This window comes from Podarcis muralis, chromosome 1 (genome assembly GCF_964188315.1).
Source record: "Podarcis muralis chromosome 1, rPodMur119.hap1.1, whole genome shotgun sequence".
Taxonomy (NCBI): domain Eukaryota; kingdom Metazoa; phylum Chordata; class Lepidosauria; order Squamata; family Lacertidae; genus Podarcis; species Podarcis muralis.
This window is the reverse complement of record NC_135655.1, coordinates 39,661,341-39,686,394: the sequence shown is the minus strand read 5'-3', so window position 1 is coordinate 39,686,394 and position 25,054 is coordinate 39,661,341. Positions and strand designations below refer to the sequence as shown.

At 38.9% G+C, this 25,054-nt stretch overlaps 1 protein-coding gene across 15 annotated transcripts in view; it reads left to right on the top strand.

Moving 5' to 3' along the window:
• Positions 1-25,054, top strand: part of MEIS2 (Meis homeobox 2) — a 230,236-nt gene that overhangs the window by 128,572 nt on the left and 76,610 nt on the right. For all 15 annotated transcript variants that reach the window (XM_028721686.2, XM_028721697.2, XM_028721702.2 and 12 more), the window contains one exon: positions 17,955-18,031. In XM_028721686.2, the coding sequence (XP_028577519.1) occupies positions 17,955-18,031 (77 nt within the window). The remainder of the gene's footprint in view (positions 1-17,954; positions 18,032-25,054) is intronic.

The following is a 25,054-nucleotide window of genomic DNA, read 5'->3' as shown; positions in this document are numbered from 1 at the left end:
TCCTAGGAATCCACAGAAGTAATCTTGTAGCATAGGGAAAATAGAGGTCATGGCTTTGGGTCTACTGTCCACATCAGAGACTTGACTGTTACTAGGATCCCTGGTAGGAAAATGACATTTATGCTATTTCCACCAGGAATCCATCAGACCACCACTGATGAATGACTAATCCACCCCCTTTCCAATTATTCCAAATGTCACAAAGGCATTTAAATTATTTGAAGTACCAAAGAAACCTACACAAACCATGTACCATTGGCTTGTTTGGCTTCATCAGTGCAACATCATATTTATTATCTATCCTGCCTGTACCTTCAAAGGCATCTGTGTTCAGTGTGAAGACCTTCAGTTTAGCTGAATAGTTCCTGAATGGCAGATTTTCATTCCCAACACTATTTCCTTGTTTTAATACGTACACTTATGTTGAAGAGTTATATCAGTTTCACTCCTCTGGACTTGGGACTATTCTTGCCAATGTAAAAGGCCAATGTAAAAGGCCTCCTCTGCACTGGTGGGTGGAGAGGTATCTGCTTGCCTCTATTGAACTTACTTCTGATGTCTCATAGACTGGTTGCATGCTTTAATAAAGTGACCACATTTGTTACATATACTATATTTCTCCATTGCTGGACACTGCTTAATGCTCCTCACAGCGTTAACACCTGTAATTTAACTCTTGCTTCTTCCGGTGCTGAGATTTTTGCTTACTGCATCCAAACCTATCCAGTTCTTCAGAGGTGGCAACTTGAATAAAATATTGTGGGGGCCCAGGCAAGCCCTGCCCCACATAATAGATCGTGCGATGAAGTGCGCACAGACCATTTGAATGGGAATGCCCACCAACTTTGTGGGGGCCTGGCCCCCTCAAATCTTTTATTGTGGGGGCCAAAGTCCCCACAGCCTCTAGTAGGTGGCTCCTATGAGGTTCTTTGTTCACCTGCATTTCCATCTTCTTTGTATTTTCTCCTCTGAGCATTTGCCCAGAGTGCATTTAGCATACTCAGAGAAACTTCATCTTCATTATATGAAACATTCCCTTCCCAATTGCAGTAGCTTTTACCATCCTAAATGCATTTTTTGAGCATAAGTTCATAGTCTTCCACAACATTTTGGAGTCTGCCGTTTCTAGTGCAATCTGATGTTCAACTTTAATTACACTTTATGGTGGTGTACCCTGCTAAAATTTCACTAAAGTAGTGCGGGGACAAACTAAAGCATAGAATGTGGTGCTGAATTATTCTCCTGCATTCACTTTCCCTTGAAACCACTTCTCCACAGGTGTTTTTCTTCCTGTGTGTGTGTGTGTAGAGTGGGTGTTGGAGGTTATATCTAATCTCAGAACCTACTGGGAGGAAAATGGCTTGGGAAGTGGTTTTGGCTTATAGCCAGCTAAATTCTGTTCTGTCTTTGGCCATTTATGTGTCTGATCTCTTCTCTCAGATGATGAAGCTGCATGCTTAACCTGAAATCCTATGCTCACTTACCTAGGAGTAAATCCCTTCAAACTCAGTGGAGCAATGCTCCACTGTTAAAGTATAATCACATAGTTCCACTGAAACCTGTCATTCTTACAGGGCAGACGTTTTTCATTAAAGTGCAAAAGACTTCCCACATTTTGAAGAGAATTCAGACTCACCTCAGACGCAGAGGGGTTATTGCTCCATACAAAACATGTGAGGTATTCTCAGTATACCTCTTCTAGTGTGCAACTTGTTAAAACAATAGCACATTTTGTAACTGATAATAAATGTTGGCAAACAGTTAGTGTACAAAAATAAAATAAAAGGATAATGCCCAAAATACTAACTAATTCTGTTGCATTTTTACCCATCTGGAGTTTTCTTTAAAAAAACCAAAAAGGTGCTAGTGGAACAACTTAAAATGATGAAGGTAAGAACATAATCTGACTTTGCTTTTAGTTTTTTACTAGCAGGTGTAGTACCTTTGACTTTACTGAGTCTTTAAAAGTACTGAATACGTAGCAGAAAGTATTTACAGAATTGGGTCCTTGGATTGTACACAAAGGCCTCTGAAAGACCAGCTTTTGCTGCTCATATGTTTGGCAGGCAAATTTGATAATAATTTCTGTTCTAGAACCTTACACCATCTCAGTGAATATAAATTGATGGTGTAAAGCAAATGGGCAACTGGCAGGAATCCAAAAGTAAGTTGGAGAGAAGACAGCTTATTGTTGAGGGGGCAGCCTGGTGTTCTACAGCCTGGTGGTTGTTTTTTATTCACGACAACTCTGCAGAGCTGTGGAGTTCAAGTGTGGCCTTTGAAGTGTTTTAAATAATAACAGTTTTATTTCTCCTGACACAAGCACTGAAGCTGTTTGTTGCCACCTCAGAACTGTTACCCAGCAGTGTAAAAGTTACCAGCAAAGCAAGCTTAGATGAAAGTCTATTATAAATACAACAGGCATAAACTTCAGGGAAACCACATTATACTGCAAAGGCCAATATGGAAGTGCAGGCCTCGGCCACTTCCTTAGCATACGGCATTTGCCAGATTAAAAATGACACTCCTGGGCACTCACCTATGGGTACTTAATGCATGAAGCGGGGCAGTGAAAATGTGGAAGCTAATCTGGATGACAACATCACTTAGGTTCTTATAACATTGCACGTTCAGCATCACTTTGAAGGGTTCTGTGCAAGTACATGTGGAATACACATGCATAGGGCTTCTTCACCAGGACAGGAACTCTGCCTAACCAGCATTCTGTTGCTATGATGGGAGTCCCATTCTGGGTTTGTATAGAACAGGCTTCCTCAACCTCGGCCCTCCAGATGTTTTTGGCCTACAACTCCCATGATCCCTAGCTAGCAGCACCAGTGGTCAGGGATGGTGGGAATTGTAGTCTCAAAACATCTGGAGGGCCTGGGTTGAGGAAGCCTGGTGTAGAATGACATCAAGCACAAGGCGTTAAGAAAATGTGTCTCACATGTGTTGGTGGCTAGGGGACTAGCTAGGCAGAGAGCAGGAACTACAGAAGTGCATGTAGATCACATCTGCATGTCAAACATGCCTTGCAGTGCTAAGGCAGGCATAGGCAAACTCGGTCCTCCAGATGTTGTGGGACTACAATTCCCATCATCCATGACCACTGGTCCTGTTAGCTAGGGATCATGGGAGTTGTAGGCCAAAGACATCTGGAGGGCCGAGTATGCCTATGCCTGTGCTAAGGAATCAAATACTTTATTCTGATTAGATATTGTTGAAGATAATTATAACATGATACAACTCAGGAACACTAGCCCAATCTAATGAACTAGGCACGCAAGAATGATACCTTGTGTATTTTGTGTTGCCATCTTAAAAGGAATAAAACACCAAATTGCAGATTAGAAATGAAATGGTGCTCCACATTTATATAGCACTTTAGTTTTCAAATAACATCATGTACATTTTCTCTGAAAACCTTACAAGAAACATGTAAGGCAGGTCACTAATATTATCCCAGTCTAGCAGCTAAGGGTGGAGGTGGGTGGGGGGCAAGCTGAGATTCACGTATAATTGCTTATCTAAAGCCACACATGGGGCTTATGGCAGAGGTGACATTTTGAGCCAGGGGCTTTTCAGTTTTAACTTAACCTGTTAGCTACTGTAGTGCTAAATTTTTAATGTGATGGAATCATTCTCCTTAAAGTAGAGTCTTTAAAGGTCCTACTAGACTGGAGGGAGTTTGCTCCAATTATTTATTTAAAATTGACAATGCAGCATAACCTCTCTTTAGTGCCATTCTCCACTCTGCTATTATCCAGAGCTTTCCCGCCTTTCATGGACTCCGTAGTTTCGCTCCAGAGATAGGTTATTCCATTTGCCCCTGAAATGTATTCTGGTTTTTGGTTTGTTTTGAACCTAGAGTGCAGCTCTGGTATTGTCACTTGGCCTTCTTAGAATGCAGAGAGGACTAATGCTTCCCTTTTTTGCAACAAACAGCTCTTGCAGCTGTGGTATCATACTTGATTTATGGAGCATTTTGAGAAAGAAGAGCATGAGATTCTTATCCTCCGGATCATGGGTTTTAGCCCCACATTGGGAAACAAAATCTTGAATTGCAGGAAGTTGGACTAGATGGCCCTCATGGTCCCTTCCAACTCTACAGTTCTGTGAATCTGTTATACACTTGTGTGCCAAGGAATGGCACCTCTGACCAGCTTAGTGATACTGTCTTCTTACAGCAAGTAGTTCCTGGACTGCCCCTATTCTGTGGCAGCTATGGACAGAATATTATCACATGCTTTGATTTTCTGTTTGCGAAATTAGATGATTTCTGTTATACTAATGACTCCCTAAGTGTCATTTGCATGAAAGCTGTTTCACTTTTGTGATGGTGAGGGGAAAAGTTAGCACACATAAAACCCTCCCCGATGTAGGAAACCAGTCTTCTAGAAACTGCATTCTGATGCAGTTTGCATGTATTATTTCAGCATTATTATTTGTTAAATTTCTATTGCACCTTTCCTGCCAATTGAGCCTAGAGCAGCACACAACAAAGTAGCAAAAACAATACATTTAAAAATAAAATAAAGCATATTTTAAAACTTTAAGAATCTATTTACAAGTTTAACAATGTCTGATTTTGAAAACTGTATATAGCAAATAAAGATCTATTGTACTCAATAGTGGCTGTTGAGGATGCACACACACACACACACACGTGCTGAGGGAAATCTGAGGACAAAACAAGTGGATGATGTAAGGGCTAAGGGCCTTTTTAAGACTGAGAAGCCTGTAGGCAGAATGTTCATTTGAGCACCCCTGCTCCTCACTGTACAATATGTTTATGTCATTTCCCCCAATGCTCAGCTGCAAAAAAAGAAAAGGTAAAATATTTTATGTCTCTAAAATTCAAACACACACACACACACACACACACACACACACACACAAAATTGAATTTACTTGTTTTAATGCTCCCATTTTCCACCTTAAACATATTTCCTCTGAACAAAGTTCTGTTGATTCAAATTAAATGAATTTTGTTGATATTATTTATAGGAAGTATTAACTTTCTTTTAAAGTCATGCATTTATAGAGGATGTGACTTATTCATAGGTTGGATGGGAAATAGGATTATTATTATTTTATTGTAAAAACTATACTTAAGTCAGGGCTCATCCACACTGGAGTTTAATATGGACTTAAAGCTGCTTGTGTGTCTGTTGTTGCTTTTTGTGGTGTCCACACAATGTCTTCGTTCAAGTGGCAGCCAGCACTCCACCACCAACCCTGCTAACTGCGGATTCCCCCAATCCATGGATAATTGGATAAGGGAAGAAAATCCAATATAAAATTGCATGTTACCCAACTGTGGACACACTGAAGCACATTGTGTGGGTGAGCTTTTTTTACATCTGTGGTGACATTTCACTAGCTGCTGTTTTCACCACACACCCTGCTTCTGTTTTGTTTCCATCAGCTGCAAGGAAAGGGTGTACCCTGCCTTTTCCCATTGGTTGTTGCGGAAGGCATGTTTTTGTATTTTTATTTTTAAAACAGCTCATTTGCACAGAACCTCTCTTGCACAAAACAGCTGTATTAAAAATAAAAGTAAAATTTGCCCTAGCTTATCCCAAAAACATCCCCCAGATCTTAAAAAGGGGGGGGGTTCATTGGTTTCTATTATGTATTTCTATTATGTATTTTGTGTTCTCATTTTTAATTTTTATGTGATGAATTGCCCTGTGATCTTTGAGTGAAGGGTGGTATGCAAATTTTAATAATAATAATAATAATAATAATAATAATAATAATAATAATAATAATAATACTTCATCTAGAACTGAGCTCTAGTATTCAATATGTTGCAGGAAAGAGCCTTCTTACTTAGTGTATTTAGGCACAAATTTATAATGGTTGATCTCTGTTCCCCAAACTTTCACTGTAATAGGCAACTCAAATAAGGACTGCTAGGAAGTGTATAACATAGATATAATGTTTGTAAACCTTGCATGTGTTATTTTCCTTTATTAATACTCTGATGTTTATAACCAGACTAGTGCTGTATAATAATAAACAGCAGTTACAAGGAAGAGACAAATGTCAAGAACCTTATAACGTGGCCCTTTTTCTACAAATGCCAAAGGACACTTCCAAATAATGTTGCTGATCCAGATTTTGCACACTTTGAAATACATAATGATGTGAGTAATCACTAGCCCTCCCTCAATTGCTACCTCTTAATCTATTTGATGAGGTGGTGATAACTAAGATTCAGAAAAGAAAGAGTTGGATACAAATGGAATGTAACAAGAGGGTTGCAATATGTATGCTCAGAATGGGGAGGATAATATGAGCCTTGTTTTAGCAATTGGCTAGGTAACCTCAGTGATAAGCAATGGACAATTGCAATCATGCACTTATTTAAATATGCAAATTAGAAGTCTTTACTAGGAGAATAGGCAGCTCTGTTACTAGCAGTGGTATTTTGTGTGGGCCAGCTGCCAGATGAATCTTTGAAAAGAGCTTTCCCTCTCCTTTTTAAAAGTTTTTTTAAAATATTTTGCAGATGTTTGCACTTCACTTATGATAAGTGAATGGGTATGTGTTTGTGTTAGAAGATTCACGTAACATTGCTTGCAATTTTAGTCAAGATTTGAGCTGATATATATTCACCTGCAGTTGATCCAAAATCTTCTCCAACTTGCAAATCAAATTATTGCCCCATCAGCTAAAAAAAGCAGGGGGGGGGGAATATTTGTTGTCAAAAGTGACGCTAACTCTCCAACTGCTACTGTGCATCACGGTCAACACTTCCCTTGTACAGTAGGGACAACCCACAGCTGAATGTTGAAGCACATGACTGGCATGCAAAAGACTCCATGTTCAATACCTGGCCATTAAAGGATTTCAAACCTCAGTTGAGGCTTAGAGAATTGGTGCCAGTCAGGGTAAGCAATAGTGGATTTGAAGGACCTGTGGTCTGACTCATCATAAGACAGTTTTTATTGATGTAACCTGTCTGTGAGGGCTTGTGAAGTGAGACCATAGCTCATTGGTGGAGCACTTATTTTGCATGTGTCAGATCTTGGCTGAGTTGCTGGCATCTGTAGTTAGAAAATCTCTGATCATACGATTGGAAAGAACCTTCCTTAAGATAAATGAATGGCTGCCTCCAATTACAATAAACAGCCGTTCTATATATGCTAACCTTTGACAGGGCCTATAGGTTGAAAAGCTCTGCTGCCCTGGCAGGGTCTAACTGAGAGTTGTAGGCAGCTTTCAATGGTTGTTTAGAGGCAAATAATTTATTTTGGTTTACTATCTCTGTTTAGTGATTATCAGATTTTGTGACAAATTTGGTTTCTTGATGTAGCAGTTTGGAATCATAAGTCTGAATTGGTCTATTAAACTGCATTACTCACATTTCTTTTGCACCAGATCTAATGTGCAAATGAAACATGTACTTACTTGTGGTTACCATATGATAAATTGCAGTTTCAGCAAACAAATTAAGACATCTAATGAGAACTAGCTGTTACATTTGATCCCAAACCATGACTGAATGTGTTGAAAAGTGTTCAGAAATCTGTGGCTTCAAATATCTTGGGGCTCTTGTAGCCATTTAAAAGCCTTAGCTTCCATTTTTCTCACCCAGTTACATATTTATCTTGTTTTTGTGTTTCGTTTGAAATTATTTTTATTGATTTTTTTACATTTCAAAAAAAAAATATTACAAGCATAGTTGCACAGACTTACAAGTTTGGTTGCGTGTTAATATAACAGTTAAATAAAATAATTTTTAAAAATAATACTAATTCAAACTTGTAGACTGAGTTATAGGTAAGCATGAACACCAGAGTCATTACATTACAATATAATGTACAATAATGTATAATGTTTAGATTTAGTGAACAAAGGTAAATAATAGTTTATACTGATACTGATTTAAGTATATATTACTCTTGTAAGTGTAACTTTGGATAGATGGATCATGCAAACACAATTTTTGACATAAATCTAAAATGACAATTCCAAATCTTACCTTCATACTTGTATGTTAATCGTAGATCCTGATATAGTTGCTCTTTTTTAGTCTGTAAGTAACCTATGGTTGCTTCTCAGAAATCAGAGAGGCCTCTTGCAGAATATAACATTAATATGAATGTTTTTTATCAAATTCAGTCAACATTTCATGAAGCATTATTCATGTTTAATGCAAAATGGAAAGCAAGCCAATAAAGAGCAAATTAAATAGAAATAGGGTTAGACAAGTAAAAGTTAAATAATGTGAGAAGAGTTTATAGCCTTAAAATGAGAAACAGGAAGATCACAAAATTAAAATATTTCAGTAAGCAATATGTAAGATTTAACTGAAAGTAGAAGGAAAATAATGCATTTTAGTGAAATCTTACACTAAAATCAACATCATAAGAATATATGAAGCACCAGTGGTTCTGAACCATACTGAATCAAGGCAAAGGCCAATCTAGTTCAACATCTTGAGTATAACAGCACTCTCCTCACTTGTGATTCCCAGCAGGTATTCAGGCACATACCGCCTCTGACAGTGAAGGCAGTACATGGTCATCATGGCTAGTAGTTCATGAATTTGTCTAATCCTCTTTTAAAGCCATCCTAAATTGGTGGCCATTACTACATGTTACTGGGACTAAATTCCATACTGTAACTATGTGCCGTGCGAAGTAACGGCAAGGTCGAGGCTCCCCTCTTTTTTCTCCTTCTCTTTCTCCTCTCCTCCTTCTCCCTGTGTCAGCTCCAGGGTTTCCTGGCCCCGGAGCACTGCTGGGCAATCGGTCAGGTAGTCAGGCGCTCTCGCTCCCGGCTCGATTTGGGTCGTGGGGGGGTCAGGAGTTCCCCCAGTTCACGCGCCGGGTGCTCCCAGTTCCCTCTCGGCAGTGGTGGCGGCAGTCTCAGCAGCCCGGATCCAGCCTAGTAGTGCAGTTGGCTCTGGCTGGCTTCAAGAGCTGCTCACTGCCGTGGCACCCGCTATTTTGCCTCGCTGGAAGTCCCCATATGATGTGTCTTGTGCCATTGAACCAATCACGCAACATCCATTCCCTAATAATAAATCTACAACACTTAAAATATAAATCCAGGGACATTAATTGAAATCCGGGGACATTCCGGGGATGGATTTTGTCCGGGGACAGATTTGTAAATCCGGGGACTGACCCCGGGAAACATGGACGTCTGGTAACCGAGTTCCTAACCAACTTTAAAGGCTAAAAGCTGGAAGTTACCAAGACACATATCAAAGTGACTAGCTACATCCCTGCCCTTGTTGTAGATTGAGTACTTGGCTCCAAAGACTCTGGGAACATCTCTGTAGAGTTCTAAGGAGATCTACCAAGAAAAAGTGTCTGTGCTGTATCTCCATTGTAGCTGCATCAGTGGTAAATCCAATCCAAAACAATATAAATGAAGATTGAGTGTTTCTGTTGAATCAGCAGTGATCCAGTGCTCCCTCTGGCTATCTATTCCTGGATGTCTATCCAAGTTCTGATTATACTGCTGCTCCTCACCACAGTGTCTGACACCTCCCAAGTAATTAACAAAGTCATAACAATAACATCTCTCTATCTTCCCAGCAGGTAGGAGCAACTGCTTGATTAGAGTTAAGATTTGTCTGTGTTCCTGTCTGTGCATAAAAGAAAGCAGAAGAGGGAAAGACATAAAACATCTTAGTTTTGTTTTTATTTGCAAATACTGTGAACTAAATTTTCATTCTTTTCCCATCTGGAAACTCTTTTGGAGATAGTCCCTGTCCTGTTATATTGTTTGAATGAATTAGTTGATGCATGAGCACATGCGTGTACAACAATAGGGACTGTAGTGAGAGAAAGTTGAAGACATCAGTCATTTAGCTTGCCCAACAAAAGCAGAAAAGTATTTTATAGAGGCAGTTGTGGCAACCTGTTTTTCCTACAAGAGATGCAACTGTTTTATAGCTTTTAGCACTCTCGCACAAAGTACTAGTGGAGCTAAATATTTAAAATTAGAAGTCATATATTTATTCTACAATCAACTTTTTCCCTACTGCTGTCTGTGTTTCGCTTGCTCCGTAAAGAATGGCACCAATGTTTTTCAGTAGAACTAGTTGTGGAAATAGAAATCCAAAATATTTTGAATTCAAAACCTTCCTAAAAACGAACACTTAGATCCTTTTGCTTTGATCATAAACTCTTTTTTTCTGTGCTTCCCACTGAATGTTGGGCTTTCTATAACCGAATAAACCAATCCCATCTGGAATTTCATATACACACACTTTCAGGAAAATATTAGAAAAATATACACACACATACACAAACACACACACAGTTAACGCACACCTTAAAACAAACTTAAATAGGGCAACCATGCATGTGATTTGGAATTATTAGTAGTCTCGTTTACCTGAAATATTCAGGCTAAATGCAAACATTTAATTTTTTAGGCATGTAAAAACATACTGTGGTGATTACATGGTGTATACTATAGAATAGGGAGGGGGGCACCTTCCTTTATATTTTCAAAGCTAAGCAAGATTCCTTGCACACTATGTGCCTGGGACTGACAGCAAAGCCTGGTAGACAGGGCCTGTGAATTGTGAACAGACTAAGCAGGGAGAGGCCCTCACCCCAGAAAGCCATGGTAACAGCCCAGAAGTGGCAAGACTTTTCTGTCCCACCCCCACCCCTAGTCCTTGTTTACTGTGCTCATCATTTCCTCCTCTCTTCAGATTCTAAAACACAGCAGGGAAAATGAAGAACTAAATGAGCATTGGGATAGCTACAATGTGCTGTATGTTTGGCTGCCTTAGAAAAATCTCTGGAAACTTCAAGTCGTTCATTTTGCAGCAGCTAGAGTTTTGACCAGAGCCATTTACAGTGGTACCTCGGGTTACAAACGCTTCGGGTTACAATCTCCACTAACCCAGAAGTAGTTGCTCCAGATTGCGAACTTTGCCCCAAGGATGAGAATGGAAATTGTGCAGCGGCTGCGCAGTGGCAGCGGGAGGCCCCATTAGCTAAAGTGGTACCTCAGGTTAAGAACAGTTTCAAGTTAAGAATGGGCCTCCGGAACAAATTAAGTTTGTAACCCGAGGTACCACTGTATTTGGCACATGTAGTTACTCATTTAAAAGGGCTTCGCTGGCTTCGTTCATTACCATGTCCAATTCAAGGTGCTGGTGATCAGGTGTTCTGGTGCCCTCAGCAGCTTAATACTGGGATATCTAAAGGACTGCCATCACCTCCTGTATGAGCCCACTCATTCATTAAGATATACTGGAGAGACTGTCCTATGTGTTCTACCAACACCTGAACTGGATACAGATAGGTAGCCGTGTTGGTCTGCCATAGTCAAAACAAAAAAAAATCCTTCCAGTAGCACCTTAAAGACCAACTAAGTTAGTTCTTGGTATGAGCTTTCGTGTGCATGCACACTTCTTCAGATACACACTGTATCTGTGTGTATCTGAAGAAGTGTGCATGCACACGAAAGCTCATACCAAGAACTAACTTAGTTGGTCTTTAAGGTGCTACTGGAAGGAATTTTTTCTGTTTTGACCTGAACTGGAGAAAGTGTTAAGTTCTTATTTATTTAATATAAGACTGGGTTACTTCACAGGCCCAGACAAGAGGCTGTTTATGGATTCACAGGCTAAAGCACAGCTAGGTAACCACAAGAACAAGCTAAAGTGACAGGGAAGAGTCTTAACTCCAACCCATAATAATTGGAGAAAATATTTAACTGGATAATTACCTATGACTACAGAGGGACTTGTAGCTCCACATGGGCTGTGGAAATCTATGTTTAAGGAGGACTACCTGATGGTTTTCCATTATTTTGTGGTCATTTTATTTTGGCAGGTGCTTGGCCTATTAAGTTGTTGATTTCTTTATACCCTTCTCTACTGAAATCTCTGTGTTTTTATATTATTCTATTTGTCTTGTTGCAAGCCACCTTAATAGTTTTTAAATGGAAAGGTAGCAAACCCAGAAGCAGATTGGCCTTTTTGGGTAGGTGCTGGGGTCTCAGAGCCCATCACTGCCATCCCCAGTGCTCCAAGCATCTCAGGCAGCTTAAATTTCTCACAACACTTCTGACAGTGTATCATTCTAGGGTGCTGAGAGAAAATAGGAAGGTGGCTACACGCAGCTTACTGGCCCTTTAGGCTGCTGCTGACTGCTGCAGAGGTTCCCTGCTCCCCTGGTTTATGTTCTGCCGTAAAAGTGAATTGGTTCTATTCATCTCTATGGCAGAAAGTTGCAGAGTGGATTGGGGATGCCAGGCTGTGCTGTGCAAGGAGCTTACATCTCCATGGCTCCTCTTCCTTCTTTGCCAATACTGTGAGGATATGAGGCTCCTCCCTCCTTGCTTTTGTTATTCTTCGTGGTAACATCTGCAGTGTTTCTGCCTCACTGGCATCTTCCAGGACATGTTGCTGCTGTTGAGAGTGGGAGGGGATCATGGTAAGGTTACATCAGAAGCTTAGGCCAAACTTTGTGCTTTCCAAACTTAGTCGTAACAGCAGCCTTTAGAAGGACTCGTTGCTACTGGAATTAATAATGGCTTTAGAGATACACCAGTAGGCCTGGAGAACATGAGGTGCCTGCCAATTGGAATATTTGGGTCATGTTATTGTTATGATTATGATTATGATTATGATTATGATTATTATTATTACAGTGGTACCTCGGGTTAAGTACTTAATTCGTTCTGGAGGTCTGTTCTTAACCTGAAACTGTTCTTAACCTGAAGCACCACTTTAGCTAATGGGGCCCGCCGCGCTGCCGAAGCACGATTTCTGTTCTCTTCCTGAAACAAAATTCTTAACCCGAGGTACTATTTCTGGGTTAGCGGAGTCTGTAACCTGAAGCGTATGTAACCTGAGGTACCACTGTATTGTTGTTGTTATTATTATTAATTTCTACCCTGCCCATCTGGTTGGGTTTCCCCAGCCGCTCTGGGCGGCTTACTTCTGTGTGTCTGTGTGCATATGCCTCTGAAAATATCTTTGTCCAATAATAAAATAAATAGAAGAATGATTCAATCCAATTAAATAATTAACCTTAGCTGATAGTGGGTCACTTGGTCTATATGGGAGTATTGCTTGCCCTGCACCATATCTACATAGTGTGGTGCTTCTTGCCTGCTATGTATTTAGTGTGATTTGGGGAACATATAGAGCTGTGATCAATGCCTTCACTTCTGTATCATTCCATACTGAGAAAGAAATCTGTCACTGTTGCTTTCCACTACTTTACTCTTTCCACTACTTTACTCTTGTATTAGTACAAGAGTATTTAGCCACCGTGTGATTGACTGGATGAGCATTGCATGGTACCCAGTAATGCACAGACTAAACTACAGTTTTAGTCAGACAATATGAAAAGTGACAACAAATTATGCCTTGTGGTCTCCTTCCAGTTTCTAAGTGCAAACATCCCAGAGTTTATTTTAAATTTGAGCCAGTTAGACATTTAGTAATATAGATCAAAGAAGAAATGAAAGCCTCCCATGTTTATTATTTCAATATGATGTCTGTTCTAATAAAGTGTAAGAAGGCATGTTATAGACTAACTAGTAGGAATTTTCTAGTTCTGTAGTTTAGTCTTAAATATATACATATATTTGTAAATTAATCTGAAACATATTGCTGTGGTCTGAACTGCTCGAAATGCTGATTGTTTTCAAATCCTTTATTTAATTTTAGAAATGTGGTGGTGGCCTGCCAGAACGCTTTCAGATAAACAGTCCACTTCATGTTTAAAAAGGCATAACATCACTGATTTAAAAAAGGGGAAACTTGCAAATATATAATGCCATGTAAGTTGAGGTTGTTGCTATATTGTTCTTCACTCTTAATTGAGAATAATAAGGGCCATTTGAGAGGACCGAATTTCTATAATTTCATTGTACTGTATGTTGATCTGAAGCACAGTAGTTACCCTACTGAAAGCAAAGAGTGTCACTCGACCCAATATGGTTTTAGCTGATTCCTCAATGATTTGCTAGTTTTTGAATTCTACCCCAAGTGTGTACCTAGTTTCAAATAGATATACTGCACCAACATAGCATACTATTTGTTGACTGCAACCTTCCTGCCATCATTCTTGATAGGTTTAGTTCAATATTTGTTTGTGATGCTATGGCTGTGATTCTGAACAGATCTACTTATCAGGCAGTGCCATGAAAATACTTAGCCTTAGCATTTAGGACAGAGACTCCACATACCATCTTTCTATTTTAATGAAAAAGTATTGGCCCTGCTACTATTATGCACAGAAGGCAACTGGTTCAATTTTAATAGTTGCCTAGTAAAAGAAGGATATCATATTTTAATAACATCGCCAAGACAATAAGCCATTTTACAAAGAACCATTTTTATACCTTATTTCTTAAGCCATATCATGTATAGGTCTCCTTGTATTGAATATTCCTGGAAGATGCTTCCTTAGGAGAAAGCAGTCTCTTTATAACGGAAAAAGAAATAAGCTTGTAAGAAAATATAGACTGTTCTTTCCATCTTTTTGTCCAGCCCTGATTTTCAGTCAATTAAAATTTGTACTCAAGGCTTTTCAGCTTGAAACCACCCCTGTGTCTGTGATGAGCAATCCTTCTTGTTTGTGCAGTCATTCATTATCTCCATTACCAAGAGGAGAATAGAGGACAATTACATTGTTTGGACGAATCAGAGTGTTAGGAGGAGTATTTATCATGGTGGCAGAGTGCAGCACCTGACAGCAAAGGATTGATGGCCAGGAATGAGTGTGAGTGGCCAAAGCAGCCTCATATGATGCAAATTACTGACTGTGGATTCCAATTTATCCTGTTCATTTTTCTTGCCTTTGCTGAAGACTATTAGTGGTTTTTGAAGCAGTGAAAGGGTCATTACTAATGTGGGCTCAAAGCAGGAGGGGGAAGGAGGGGAAAAGCCTTCTGTAATTACACAGCCTTCAAAAAAGAAAAAGAAAAAGATTTGAGGGAATAGCCAAAAAAGTGTCAACACTTAGCAATCAGAAAAATTTATTTTCATTTCATCCTTAACCCACATTAACTCAACATTATCATTTTTCTTTGTTAATATTTGCAGAATATTAAAAGCCTTATTTCTGTATTCATTCACATCTATTTAACCCTTTTTGCAGAAAAGCAATGTTGCCTAGCGTGCCGTCAAACAGTGCGAGCATTTTAAAATGTGCTTACAAAATAGGTTTTGAAAAAGCAATTCTAGGCTGTTGTTTTTAATAATGAGACAATTGGCACCCAACAGTGGTTTACATAGGTATTGGGCTATATTTACATGATAAAAAAAAATATCTCAGTACAATTGAAAGAAAATAACTCTCCTTTTTCTTCTGGTTGTAATCTAGGAAATTATACTAATAATTAAAAACAGAATGTTGAAGTTAGGTTGGTTATATTTTGGGTAAAGTATACTTTAAATCTATTAAATGTGTGTTTAATGTAATGTCAGTTTCCAATAACACTTCTGGAAACTATTCTAAAAAGATACAGAGCAAGTGCAAAACTATAAATGAAGCAAAAGAAGAAAGTACAGTAAAAGGAATGTAAATAGCTAGATTAATGTAGCCAAATACTTCAGACAAATCATATATCCCTTTCCCCATGTAATTTAATAAGAAAATGCTAATATCCCAACTCCAAATACACTTATCCACATGCAAATTTTGTGTTAATTCTGTGCTCCATTTATGAGCAAGTCAGTCATTAAAATCAATTGAGATGTGGAACAGGGATTTCTTTATGGTGGTCCCCTTTATGTTATTTTATTTGTTCAATTTATATCCTGCCCTTGATTGCACAGCATTCCAGGACAGTTTACCTAATGAAACTCCAAAAACATACAGTAGATAGCTATCTGAATCACATAAAGCAGAAATTACAATTTTCAAACTTTTAACTCCCAGATCAAACCCCCTTCAGAATCAGCTGCCCAAGGAAACCTAACGGTGTAAAAATTTCAGGGGAATTTCAGTGATCAGAGGCAACAGTTTAAGAAGCTGAATTTCAATGGGGCTTTCTGCTTATTTCGGCTTAGGGCTTTTTATATTGTGTTTTATTTGAATGAATTTGTATTTTGTGATTTGATGTATTTTTATTTGACTAGAATCTAAGGAGTAAGGAGATGTTTATTTAATAGCTAAGTAATAAATAAAATCCAGCTGTTAATGTTACAGTTTTATGTGCCATTTCTAAAACTTATTAAGCCACCAGGTAGATTTGTAGACATACCACTGCAAACCCATAAATTATCAGCTCTGTTTGCTGTTTCACATGTGCACATGTTTGCATGCATGGAAGTGGATGCATCGGAGTCTTGGGACATCCCCACTGCCAACCTTCCACTGAATGAAAATAGTGCCAGCTGAGCTACAGCTGTACATTACTTTCAATGGGAGGACCATCTATGCTTCCCCTTGGAAGTAAAGACTGGACACATTGCACTGCACATGACTCTACTCACAGCTATGCGAGGACCAAGGAGGGAGGATAAAAGGCAGGCATAGGCAAACTCGGCCCTCCAGTTGTTTTTGGCCTACAAGTCACATGATCCCTAGCTAACAGGACCAGTGGTCAGGGATGATGGAAGTTGTAGTCCCAAAACATCTGGATGGCTGAGTTTGCCTATGCCTGATAAAAGGGTTCCATTGTGTACTAGACAAATGCTTTCCAGTGCACAGAAAACTGTGAGCTCTGCACATGTTAGGGAATATTTTTTTGTCCCACATTGGTTTTACAGCACGGCACAGTACTTCTGTCAAATATTATCCCAGTGCAAATGTTAACTTTAGGGTTAGGGTATAAGTTGTTTGCTGCTTGAGTCATAGATGTGCTAAACAAATGTATCAACAATGAACATAAAGAGACAATCAGTATCCTCCAGGTCAATTAGTACAGTAGTCTTTAACCCTTTTAAGTCCTGGGACCCAACTTTGGCTGAAATAGGCATTTGACAGTAGTAATGCTGCAGCTGTGGTTTGCCTTAGGACATGTTCCAACCCAGTAGTGGGTTCCAACTCACGAATTGAAAGCCAATAAATTATAAAAGTAATAGTACAATCCCATTATGATGGTAGAGTTTTGGGGGGTTTTGCATAAAACGTAGGAAGAATTCTCTACTTAAGCATAATTTGTCACAAATGTTCAGATAATCAGTAGATGTAATTTCAAAGCCTTTGCTTTATTTGTGTGTGTGGCATGTTGGAAGGTGTTTAGATGGTGGAGAGTTGTGAATTAGTTATAGATGGGTTATCAGATTTAAGATTGGGTGCTAGTGATTGTGGGTAGTGCTAGTGAAGGAGTTTTGGCAGACAAGATAGAGAAGGGTGTGGTATCTCAGGATTGTACAGCAAGAGGTATATGCATAAGCTAACCATGGATTCCATTACAACTCCTCTTCCCCCATCAAAACTGGTACACATTAGCAATGTGGTTCTTGAGCATTTGCTGAGTAGAGTTTGGCCCCTACAGCCATTGATTGGATGGCAGGTTCTCCTTGTTTTTGCTCTCTATTTTTGATGTAAAGACAAGGTTGAGCTTTCTTACACACCATATATATGTCTCCCATTGGAAACACACATGTGGTTGAATAGGGCCTACATACGTAACAGATGATATACACATTGTAGGTCTGAATGGCATTATCAGTTTTCCCTCATACAGGGTTTGGGCATTGGCAGTGGAGAATTGGGTCTACAGGATGTCTGGCAAGACAGGCATGTTTGATAGATGGGGAAGGAAGGCATGATCCTGCTCCCACATTGCATGCAAGGAAATCAACAAGGAGAAAGAATACCCTGATTCAGCATACTATTTTAAATTAATGGGACTTAAGCTTTTTGTTTTAGAAATAACATACAAATCAGTTATATCAATCCCTGAGGATATGGTTCACACTAAAAAAGATGGTTTCATTCTTATAGTGCATCTTTCATAAGTTCTGATTCATCTTTTAAAACATTTCTTTTTATTAGCATCCGTATCCTTCAGAGGAGCAGAAGAAACAGTTAGCCCAAGACACAGGACTTACAATTCTACAAGTAAACAACTGGTAAGTTATTCTAAATCAATCTGTTTGCTTCCATGGTTGAAGTGTTTTATTATTATTATTACTATTATTACTATTATTACTATTATTACTATTATTACTATTATTACTATTATTATTATTATTATTTTCCATTTCTGAAACAATTTAAATTGCAATATTTAAATAGCAATTCAGAGTTAGTTCTTTTAGGCATGAAACAAGAATTATAGACAGTCTGAGCTAATGTAGATATATTGTTTTTCAAGATCATTCTCTTTACAAAGTGTTCAACAGTGCCTTAGATTCTGTTCATGGTTTTCCATGGGAAAACACCTGGAAATCTGCATAGTTTTGAAATACTTGTTATCAGTTGTTAAATGGATTTCTTTGTTTACGTGTTGAGTGGTGATTTAGATTCTAGCTTTTAAATAACTATTCATCGGAATTTATTCATTTTGATATTTTACATAGGGAAGAAAAAGGTTCTACCATTTTATACTTTTTGATATGGTAGATTATTGTTATGGTGGTGTGTGAACCATCCCTCTTTTGTACATGGCTTAGTGTATAACTAAAGAAGGGGGGTAGCGGATTAAATAAAATGATCACAGTGGCCAAGAAATGATATAGGAATTACTTATCAAAATACTGGCCCAGGTTTTATCAGCAGCTTAATTTTGTTCAGTACATTCTCGAGGTGATGTTCAGATTAATTGAACTGACAGTTCTCTTTCAAAATTCAGAGAAAGTATTTGCACGGATTTCAGGCCTTATACAAACTTAATTACATGGAACTCCATTTTATCATTCTAATTCCATGTAGCAGAGGTTGTATTTACAAATGAGAAGTCTCTGCCTTTATTCACAGCTTTCCTTAATATATTTATCAAAGCAGGTTCATTTACAAAGTGCTCTATCTGTGGGATACAGGCAGGCAGACATTAACAAAGCTTTTAGGTTTATCAGGCTCGCTGCCTGATGAGCTACCCGAGGGTCAATTGATTTTGTGGTTCTGTGATTCATTTTTTTCTCATTTTTCTAGGATCACAATGAGAGACATGCTTGGAGAATTAGCCAGTTTGTCTGCCTTATCTGTCAGGCAATTTTTTTTTTCCCAGGGAAGTCAAGCTACTTAAATTGGCCACAGGAACTGCCGTTATCTGACTTTAATGCACCCTATAGTGTGGATAGCATTTCAATTACACCAGTAACCAAAGCTTAGCTGCAGCCCTTTTCATGCCTAGTGCTGTACAGAAAGTGATGTGCCTACCTACAGAAGCAGAAAATTGAGTTGCCTTGCTTCTGTCAGGGTGATTAATGCAGAAATAAACTGCTAACCTGAAAAGAAAGGGAGAAAGAAAGGATACAGAGACTTGAATTCAGTTTAATTCTGTTCTGAAGATTGGGACTAAGAACATTTAAAAATCCACTGTGGATTGAAAACTTGGGAGTCTATGCTGTTGTCTTAGCAGAAAGAAAAGAGTGCATGTTTGTGTTGACTTGATCCATGATTTAAATATGTACATTTGAATGCAGTACGTATATAATCTAAATATGCACACTGTACACATGAATGCATAACATATATTTATCTACAAGCATATTATAGATTATTATTACTGCTAATATGCCTGGCAAGTAGATATTATACTTGTCCTTCCAAGAGACTGCAGGTGTATATAAAAATCTTTTCTTCAAAGCAATATAAAATTTCAAAACTGTACTTAATAGCATGTTGCTACAGCATCAGTTGCAGACATATTTGTTCTATCCTGGGTGGGAGGGAAGGCAGGGTGGTTACAGCAATGAGGAAAAGAATGAAGACAATCCTGGACAGATTTCATCACTTAGTTTCTGTCTTCATTATAAACTTGTTCTCCTCCCTGTTCCTTTGATTCTGCAAACCTGTCCCTGTCACCTATGCATTTGATGTAGACATCAGACACTGAAAGGGTAGAACAGCCTTTAACTTACAAAGAGCTATTTCTAGTCAGGAGGCTGAGGAAGCCTCTTCGTAATGGGTGTTCTTGCAAGGTCATGCATCCAGGTTCCAGGCCAGCTCTACAGCTAGGAAGAAGGGGCCAGCTTGCTTTATCTGGTAGATCTGGGGGTACAATAAAAGAGCAGCAGATTGTCTGTTATTTTGTTTATTGCTATAGTTTTGTCATTATTGGGGAAACCATTCTTATTTTTCGCCTCAGGCACAAAAGTGTATTGGGCCAACTCTGCCTTATCAGTGAACTCTTTTCTTTTAGTGCTTAAACACTTGGCACAAAAAGCTAAGTCATTTTGAGTATGATTTCTGTTATGTTTTTGAACTCCAAAAGGAGAACATGCCTCACTAAAAAAGTGTGCTTATCATTTGTCTACTGGTTTCACAGGCACAGTCTGTCTCTTTACATGGTTTAGAATTATTTCCCTGAAACAGTGGCTTAAACATTTTCACGTCTTGCGACAGTGGCATGGTACTTGCTTACAAATGAAGCAGTAAGGGCACTATTGCACATGCAAGGCTGTTTGTGTGAAGTGGCTTCCTACACACCTTCATCAACTATTTTCCAGGGGTTTATACAGTGGTACCTCTGTTTATGAACTTAATCCGTCCCAGAAGTCCATTCTTAAACTGGAAACGTTCTTAAACCAAGGCGCACTTTCCCTATTGAGGCCTCCTGCCACTGGTGCCCTTCCACTGTTCAGATTCCGTTCTTAGACCAAGGTAAAGTTTGCAAACTGGGACACTACTTCCGGTTTTGCAGAGTTCATAAACCGAATCGTTCGTAAACAGGACTGTTCTTAAACCGAGGTACCACTGTTCTGCCATGATTGAAATCACAATGGGATGTGTGATTTCTACCAGCTGCCATGTAATTATTGTTACATCTAATGCAGGCCTAAGTTGCAATTTCTGGAAACATGAGCTTAGGTGTAGTTTGCAATGCACAAACGTAACAACAATGCAGATTTAGGAGCCTCATCACATGACAGGAGGTGCAAAAGTGAAGAACCATCAGGTGCAAAAGTAACTTGATGCCAGGTTATCACCAAACATGTTTTGAATGTACAGTCCTTCCTCTGGGAAAATAGTTCCAAGAGTTGAACTGATAGGAAAGCAGCCCTTTGCTAAAATCTCCTTTTCATATTAAGGACGGTTGGTCTTACCTGAATAGCAGATTTATTAGGTGGATGATAGAGGGTTTTTTCTCCTGCATGAGTCTTGTGCAAGAGGAAGAGCCCAATCTGAATACTTCATCATCCACGATAATAAATATGCTTCTGCATCTTACACACCATTCAGATCTCAAATTATTAAGAGATATATTGCCTTAGCCACTTTCAAGCACAGTTCTGCACTATGTATTTGTATCTTTGTACGCTGAATAATTTAATGTACACAGATGTAAACTGAAAGTGAATATATGTGGTCCTGTGCATATTGTACAAACTAATTTAACTGAATGGTCTGAAATACATATTAGGTATCAAAATATATAAATATTAGGTAAGCAGGAGCAATATACTGTACATATAAGTTTAGCATATGGAATTACATATTGTCTAACTATGCGCTATAATTTCAAATAGCAGCTTAGACAATAGAGATGTGTGCATCAGTGCAACATATGAAAAGGTGTAAATATGATGATGCCCTTAATTTTTTGGGAAATGTTAGTACCTATTCATAGTGATCAGCAAGCACATAGGTCAGAAACTGATTTAGGCAGAAACTGTCCTGTTGAGTTCAATAACTATTTTAATAGATATCTGTTGACAGTATGTATCATTAAGAAAATTTGTCTAATTTGGGTCTACAGAGGAAGGAATGTTTCAAAGATTGAACATTGCTGAGAAAAGGTTCTTAGCTTTAAACAGCTGAGTGGTTCATTAATTTCAACTATCCTTGTGTTTTAATTACATTGCTGAGCCCTAAATAAGCAAGGGAAGAGACAATGCTAGCAGGAAGGATCTAGTTGTGAAAAGATAAGGAACTTGAACTGTAAATATAATATAGTGAACAATTATTTTCTGTAGTGCAATCTCATTACCGTAAGAATATTTTGCATAAGTCTTTTCATATAGGTCTGTCCACATCATGTACAAAAGATTCAAGACTTTTAATGAGTTGAGAAGAGAGATTTTAAATTACTTTGCTGACCTCTTTTGTAATAGTTTGATGTTAGGGAAATAATTAATTGAGGATTCTAGTGAAAACACAAAACCAAGTCTAATGGAAGTAATGTTTTGCTTAAACAGTTTTTGAACAGCCTTAAATCTTATCTGACGTCGGGTCCAATTTTGGGATAGATATAGCCTTGGTCACCCAGGTGGGTGTTTATACCAGGGAATGTGGTGGTGGGAGAGATTGTGTGACCTTTTCGGTTCTCCTAGACCTCTAAACAACTTCTGATTACCACCAACCATGGTATACCTTTGAAACTTTTGCCTGGGTTGGAATTGAGAAGCACAGTGTGCAGTGGTTCCAATCCTTTTCAGAGAACCAGTCTCAGAAGGTGGTGTTGGGACATTTCTTTGGTGCACAGTGGCAGTGTCATAAATTTTCAGATAACACATATTACTACCTGACTTTTCTGTCTGCTTATCTCTTGGAGGCTTTTGAATCAGTGCCTGGAATTTGTACTGGGTTGGGTAAGGGCAAGCAAACTGAAACTTTTTCTGGACAAAATAGAGGTGCTGAGAGTGGAGGGAATCAATTGCTCTTACTAAAGGTGTTCCAGTGGTGTTAGATGGGGTTGTACTCCCGATGGAGCACCAAGTTCACAGATTGAGTGGGCTCTTGGACTAACTGGGGAAGCCCAGGTAGCTATATTGGTCAGATATGCTTTTTTTCCAGCTTTGGCTGGTACACCAGCTGTGACCCTTTCTGGGGAGAACACAGCTTCCTATGATCATTCATGTGCTAGTGACTTCCAGGCAAAAGTACTGTAATGCTTTCTGTGTCAGACTGCCTTTGATGTTTGGAAACTTTAAGCGGTAAAAAATGTTTCTCCCTAGCTACTGGTTAAGGCCAGATGGTCAGAACTCATCACACTAATATTATACCAGTTGCAGTGGTTGCCAGTGCTTTTTCAGATGCAATTCACAGTACAGTTAATGATCTTTAAAGTCCTTAATGATTTGGAAACAGGTTGTATTAAAAGCTGCCTCCTTTGTATAAAAATCTATCCATCCTTTATGTTATATTTTGGAGACCCTGTTGAGATGCCAGCCTATAGCAAAACTCTTAGGCTGGTGGGCACATAGATGCCTTTTCACCAGTGGCCCCCAATAATGAAACCCGATTCTAAGTGAGATCAGGCAAGCCCCCCTATTAATTTTAAATGGGCATTAAAAACTCATTAGATGCTGTTTTTCAGAGCTAGGTGAGTTATTTCTTTGACTGGTGTGTGGACGTGTATTTTTACATGGAACTGGTTATTGTAGTTGTTTTGCCTAAAACGTGATTCAAATGCCTAATAGATTCATAAGTAATAAATAAATGTACTGTGGAAATACTACAAATTTCCTTTCCATATTTTACCCTTATAATATCTATTGATTTTGTCCAGGGCTATTTTTCAGCCAGAACTCATTGAATCTCAGTTCCGGCACCTCTCAGGCACATGCCATTGCCATTATAAGAGAACAAGGGAGCTGTTCATGGTGCATTCCAGCACCTCTTTTTCTAGAAAAAGGTTTTGTCCATTCTTCACTATTTTGTCTTTAGAATATGAATTTTAAATGATGCTACATTATAGGAATCTGTGTTATATTGAGTCAGACCATTGGTCCATCTAGCTCAGTATTGTCTACATTGACTGGCAACAGTTCACCAGGATTTCAGGCAGGCGTCTCTCTGGGAGGTCCTGGGGATTGAATCATAGAATCATCATAGAATCATAGAGTTGGAAGAGACCCTGAGGGCCCTCTAGTCCAACCCCCTGCAATGCAGGAATCTCAGCTAAAGTATCCACGACAGATGGCCATCCAACCTCTGCTTAAAAACCTCCAAAGAAGGAGAGTCCACAACCATCTGAGAAAGGCTGTTCCACAATTGAACAGCTCTTTACTTTCAGAAAGTTTTTCTGAATGTTTAGTTCGAGTCTCCTTTCTTGTAACTTGAAGCCATTTGTTTGAGTCCAACCTTCCAGAACAGGAAGAAACAATCTTGTTCCCTCTTCCATGTGACAGCCTTTATGATATTTGAAGATGGCTCTCATATCTCCTCTCAGTGTCCTCATATCCAGGCTAAACAAACCCAGCTCCTTCAGGTGTTCCTCGTAAGGCTTGGTTTCCAGACCTTTGATCATCTTAGTTGCCCTCCTCTGCACACGTTCCAGTTTGTCAACATCCTTCTTAAATTGTGGTGTCCAGAGTTGGACACAGTATTTTAGGTGTTGTCTGACCAAGACAGAACCTGGGACCTTCTGCTCTATCACAAAGTTATGACCCTACCCTGAATTATATTGCCAATTATATGGCACTTATATTAAACAAATGAGACTAAAGTGATATTCTGGGGTTTGGACAAAGTTTTTCAGGTGCTCCATGGCCTGTGCATACTGTATGTAGCATGCTGTTGTTTTTATCTTGCTCTTTTCTCAGCAGTTCACTGATTTCAATGGTAGGTAACTAGAGTCACTTAATGGGCCACGTCTAGGCCTCCAAGCAATCTCTTCCCCTCATCTCTGGTTGCTAGTCCTTTATTGCTGCCAAGTTACATCAGATGACCTTTGCGTTCATTATTACAGGCAAAAAAATGGGGGGATATATTGCTGCAGATATATGTAGAGAAGGCTAAATCATTAAGTTTGGAGCTTGGCACTATTCATTGCAAGTAAGTCCAAAGAAAAAGGTTTTTGCAACACTTCCATAAGATATTCAAGCTTGGACTGAAGGAGGGGAGCCTAGCCACATTGGGTGAGAGGATGGCAGATTTTTCACGGCTTTGATACAGTCTCTACTGAGGTCTTGGCCAATTTGAAGTGGCAGTAAATTTATTTATTTGTTTATTTAATATTATGCATTGTGCATTATTATTGAGATGCA